At 37.0% G+C, this 6,192-nt stretch overlaps 1 protein-coding gene across 1 annotated transcript; it reads left to right on the top strand.

Moving 5' to 3' along the window:
- Nucleotides 1–2,799: 2,799 nt before the first annotated feature.
- On the top strand, nucleotides 2,800–3,640 carry LOC134244652 (uncharacterized). Its single transcript, XM_062726905.1, has one exon. The coding sequence runs from the start codon at nucleotides 2,828–2,830 to the stop codon at nucleotides 3,383–3,385; it is 558 nt and encodes a 185-aa protein (XP_062582889.1). The 5' UTR covers nucleotides 2,800–2,827; the 3' UTR covers nucleotides 3,386–3,640.
- Nucleotides 3,641–6,192: the final 2,552 nt, after the last annotated feature.

Consider the following 6,192-nt stretch of genomic DNA (forward strand, 5'->3'; position numbering starts at 1 on the left):
TGTTACTCCTCCTACAGTTTTGGTCTGATTTCAATTTAATTTGGTACACAAGTAGACTACACTAAGATACATAATTCTGTGTATCGGTTTTTGATTTTGATGAACGGTGTTGCCGTGGTTACTAAAAATAGAAATCTGTGCAATTCTTTCAAAATCCTGTCTCCTACAGCTTTGGTCTGATTTCAATATAACTTGGCACACAAGTAAACTACACTAAGATAAACAATTCTATCTATTGGTTTTTGACTTCGATGAACATTATTGCCTTGGTTACTAAAAATAGAAATTTCTGTGAAATTCTTTCAAAATGCTACTCCTCCTACAGTTTTGTTCTGATTTCAATTTAATTTGGTACACAAGTAGACTACACTAAGATACATAATTCTGTGTATCGGTTTTTGATTTTGATGAACGGTGTTGCCGTGGTTACTAAAAATAGAAATCTATGCAATTCTCTCAAAATGCTACATCTCTTACAGTTTTGGTCTGATTTCAATATAACTTGGCACACAAGTAGACTACACTAAGATAAACAATTCTATCTATTGGTTTTTGACTTCGATGAACATTATTGCCTTGGTTACTAAAAATAGAAATTTCTGATTAATACTCTCAAAATGCTACTCCAAATACAGTTTTATTCTGATTAAAATATAATGTGGCATGCAAGTAGACTATACTAAGAACATAAGACTTAATCAAGTATCATTATTTTATTTATTGCTGTTGTAAAGTTTCAATCCCCAACTGCTTAAGTACTTTTCTCTTCCTTTGCTATAAGTACAAACTAGTAGAGCTTCAGTCTCGACAGAGACTTCTGGTTATAAATGAAATTATTTTCAAATGTCGGAGTGAGAACTCCACAAAAAAGAGCGAAGGTGCGAGGGCGAAAACGCGAAGTCGCCTTCGTACTTTCGCTCTCGCACCTTAATTCGCGCTTGGCCGTCGCATCTTCGCACTTCGCTACTTTGCCCTCGCAACTTCGCCCTAAAGGCGAAGGTGCGAGTTGCCCCATCGGAACACATACTTAGTACATTATTTCAAATGGTACATATTATATTTGGATGTCTTAAGTATACTAATCTTAGATGAACATAGTCAACGTAAAACAGATAATCTTTTTTCCAAGTAATCGTTTTATCGTTTTAACCCACTTCAGAATTTCTTCCAATAGCGTTGTTATCATGTCCATTATCAAAAACAAGCAAATCTCATGTAACATATACTGGTGAACATCATCTGTCCTATATCCATCAAACCGAGCTCACCTGGCTGAAATTTTACAAAGGTGTACAAATAATGATTTTTGTTTGGTTAGCTTATTGTGCAAAAATGAACCAATGTTTTTAAAGTATTTATTTTACTTATCCTTGTCCAAACCGTGGTTGAACGCTTGATCTACGGAATAGCTACTTGTGACAGAAATGTGACCGAAATTCTACTGAATAATGACCGAATAGTCCTGCCATTCAGTGACCTTCCCAGACCTTTCAGTAATCATTCAGTAATCCTTCAGTTGACTGAATGCAATGGATTCATTCTGTGTGTTACAGAGCAGGAACAACACGCTAGACTTTTCGACTATCTGGGCTAGTTAAGAATGGCTCTCGGAAATTCCACTGGCATCGAATTGATTTGCCTGGATAGCTGAGTGGTCTAGAGCGCTGTTGCTGTACTGTTTGGAGACAGAATAAGCATCCGCAATTTCCACCCAGGTTAGGTCTGGATAAAGTACTCTTGTTATGTGAATTTTCTATGCTTTTAAAGTAATATTTCTTCATTCACTATGTATATATAGTTTTAAAGTATTATATATGTGCATTAATACACTGATATCTTGAAAACCATGGATATATCGAAGCGATTTGGAAGTCCCAGTCTCTCATTTGTTAAGCGTTTTTCCCTGATTATCTCGAATCCTCAGCTATTTCAAAGTTCTTTTTGATTCTATGAGTTCGGGATAAGGAGGTTACGTCAAATGCTGGAGTCCTCTCACCCTAGCTTTAGGCTAAAATAATACCCCCATATTACCGAGTATCTACATTGTGTATAATGCCAAAGGTCAAGAAATGAAGCGGCGGATTTGGAGTTTTCAGAATTGGGAGAGGGTACAGCCCGAAGATAATTTTACACGACATAATATACTGCGGTATAATTATTTTGTTAATCCCAGTTTTCTTTAAGAGAATACATTAATGCCTGCCAATGGAGGCTGAAACGATAAAATTTTAATGAACATTGTTTTTTGAGTGTGTATGCTATTATTTACCGGGGCAACCACTTAATAAAAGCAGGTATATGTCTTATGGCTTCTGAATGTCAAAACTTGAGAAAAAATATATATCAGTAAGCTTGACAGGCTATAGGCCTGACATGTAAATTCTTTGAAGAGTTTTCATTTATCGTATGATATAATGTGCAGCAGATAAGATACTGTCGTCCCACTTATATAACATGGCAGATCGAGGACGGAGTCGCAGGTCTGATTCAAGAAATGGTCATGTCTCAGAGAATAATACTTACGACCAGCAAGGTCGACATGATGATGAGAGTGATGAATATCCCGAGAGCATTGGAATGGAAGATAGGAGTGGAGGGATAACTGATGATCTGGGCCCAAGGCGTAGGGATATTGTGCCCTGGAATGGAGGATATCATGGCGACGAAGAGCGCAGAATTGCAAAGCCCAGCGCATTCAAGGGTTTCGGATAGGGAATACAGAAATAGGAGTTTCCTATATTATGAGAGCATCGTTCGGATAGAGGATACAGAAACATGGCTTACAGAAGTACGCGAGATTCAAAATGTAGATTACCGACAACAACTGATGAAAAGACAGCAAGTGTATGAAATGGCCGAACACAGGGCTGAAGATTATGGTCGTGCTGTGCAACATCAGGGTCCTTCAAGGATGAGCTACAGGGAGAGTGGATTTTATGTTCAGCAAGATCGAGATCCAAATGAAAGAGCTTATCCAGAAAACATGGAAATGAGTTACGAAGAGCGCGGGCTACCTGCCGTTTATTCACACCAGTACCCTGCGCCGGGGGAGATGCAAATGGATCGTGGCCCCCAACCCAGTTTGCAGCTCCATCAAGGATATCAACATTCAGCTGCATGGCACACTCAAGTTCCATTTGTAGTTGTACCACAACCACAGCATCAACAACAGCCGCCTCAGCCAGAGGAGGAGGAAGAGAAGAAGCCGAGAAAAGTTTGGTGGTATACCACTTGTCGCGTCTTCTCTGCAGTCTTGATCATTCTTAATCTTGTTTCAGATTGGCTGCAATACTCCGACATGAGCGATCCTGTTGGGGATATAAAAGAGATACTCAGTGGAAAAAAAGGAAATCTGTGCCAACGGTCAAAAGACGGACAAAAGTGAAAAAACGCTGAACAATTCTTGTATTTAACCATTGCAGGGACCGTGATTGCTGTTCTACAAATGGCTAACATCATCTATCAGATCGTTCAGAACCACCGACTACAGCCTGATATTGAAATCACCGATTATGTGGACGAGCGAACCGAAATTTTTCTTGTAAACGCATTTATAAAAATTCCACAAAATTTTTTACTTCATCGCTTCGAAGAAAGTTTATCTGAAACATGTTTCGAATGCAAAGTGTGGGACGCCGGGAGAATCAGACGTTTTCTAACGGCTGTTCCTCTCCCTAAGCACTGGTTGGCGTTATTTGACGAACCTGAAGGTTTCAGCCGGTAACACAAAATGTGACTGTTCAAACGTCTGTTCTAGACTTTGTGAAAAATTTGTCGCTTGCCTGACCGCTTGTTTGACCAAATACCTAAAGAAATGCTTCCGTGGTTTGATCAAGTGCTGTTGTCCATGTTGCTGTTGTTGTTTTGAGTAAGTTCATTATTTATCGTTATTATTTACTTGTAGAATTCTTGATAAAAATATTCGTATTTAGGATATTTACGTCGTTTATTACTTTATTCATTCAGATTGAAGTCAATTCTTATTTCAGTTGTAAGTCCATTTGGACTCTGTCATTATTTGAGTCGTAATATCCTTAATAATATCTCTATACATGTATCAATATTGATTTCAGTTTAAAGACAATTAGGGATTTTCACTTTAGAAATGTCAAACTTATGGAGTTTATTTATTTCAGCTGTAAGACGTTTATTCCTTGTTGCTGCTGCTATATCAGTTGTATAAAAGGCAAGATGTCAACCGAGTGTGTCTGTAGTAACTGCAAACTTTGCGACCGAAAAGCGCCCTCTGTCTTCGCGGACCTGGCCGCTTTACCTACCGGTCTTTACACGTTCCTATACACAGCTAGGATAGTGAAATACTTCTGTGGCATCTCCTCCATACTTGTATTTTCCTGGTATACTGATGTGGCTAATTTTATTACCGGAAAAATATTTTTCTGGCTTTGGGACAAAATCTTTTAACTATATATTTAGAGGCTGCATTCTTCCCTTGTTTTATTTAGCTCACCTGAGCCAATATCGTTTTTCTTCTGTCAGCTTTAAGAAGGTATTCAAGTCAATGTTTTGTTAGATATGATTCATAACAATTACTAAAATAGCTAATTTTGAATTTGCATTTTTTGTATTTTCTTACTTTAAATAGAATTATAAATACTGATAATTAAGTTGATAACAATAAAGTTGGATTTCACATGTTCTGAAAATACTTTTATATATATATATATATATATATATATATATATATATATATATATATATATATATATATATATATATATATATATTCCTGCACCAAAGGGGACAGATTCCGAAGGTCGAGAGTTCAACCCCGGGCTGGGGCGGAAGTTGGTATCCATGTAAAAGTGAATTTCTTTGTGCTTTCTATATTAATATTTCTTCACTTAGGGCAGTTATGTTAGTTTAAGAGTTGTTGTAAATTGTGCTTTATAAATAATTAATTTCATTACAACATGTATTGGTAACAATCCTCTGTTAAAACTAATGTCCAAATAACTGTATCTCACTTCTATTCTCAATGACCGTGTAGTGTAGGACAGCGCCGCGAGAATTCCATGGGGATTTAAAGCAAGTTTTTTGACTTGCCTAGATAGCCGAGCGGTCTAGCGCGCTGTTCCTACACTGCTAGGAGACAGATTCCGAAGGTCGAGAGTTCAACCCCGGGCTGGGGCGGAAGTGGGTATCCATGTAAAAGTGAATTTCTTTGTGCTTTCTACATATATATATATATATATATATATATATATATATATATAAAACTAAAAAACCAACAACAATGTATATCCTAAATGTCGGATCTACCAAGTAGATACAAGGTCATGGATGGAAATTTATATAAAGCACTAAAAATGACCAACGACACGAACAATAAAAATTGTCAAATTTTCGGGACGCCCTGTCCCTTCCTCAGGACAAATAAAAAAGTTAAAAAGTCATAAGAAAAAAGGAAAAAGAGAAACAAAAACAACTAGCACAACTACTAAACACTAGATATTTACATACTTAATTACATGTTGAATTGGAAATTTTTAAGAACACGAATAAAGAAAGAAATCCGGACCGCTATGAAATCGTCCGGTTTTCGGGTATACTCGGGTGAAGTGCGATTTACATAATTGAACGAATTAATTATGCTAATTAATTACGACAATCAGTAAATCGTACATTGATTCATTCTCTCAAAATGGCGTAACTTTACTTAATAAAGAATAATGAAAGAAAAATCATATAGTAGGGATATTCAAACATATGAATTGTGATCAATTATAAATTTTAAATATTTAAGGACTTATTATCGGGAAAAAATAATTAACAAAGGCGTAAGCAATACATAGTTATGTGGTTGTTCGAGAGTTGGTGGCACAAATTAACTGTAGAGTTTACACTAAATTGAGAGAATAATTTTGTTTAGTATGATCAGGAATTAGGTCTAATTTACGTTCATTCTGGTGAAGTCATTCAATTTGTTAATACCATTTGGGCGGAATGACTTATCTTGCATCCAGAACTTTTCTTTGCTTTTCCTCTGAGCATCTGTCCATCTTGGGTTATGGTCAATCACCACTACTGTCATGTCCTCCCATTTGGGACGGACCCGTACAAACTCCTGACGTCTGCCCAGTGCTCAATACATTTAGTGCTCCTCTCTCCGAATCGGAGACCTCACTTCTCTCAAAGGGGCTAAATTTCTGCCCCACGCCACATGAGGTCAAA

The sequence above is a fragment of the Saccostrea cucullata genome, unplaced genomic scaffold (genome assembly GCF_032062105.1).
Source record: "Saccostrea cucullata isolate Sc308-1 unplaced genomic scaffold, CSIRO_AGI_Scuc_v1 ctg21410, whole genome shotgun sequence".
NCBI lineage: Eukaryota > Metazoa > Mollusca > Bivalvia > Ostreida > Ostreidae > Saccostrea > Saccostrea cuccullata.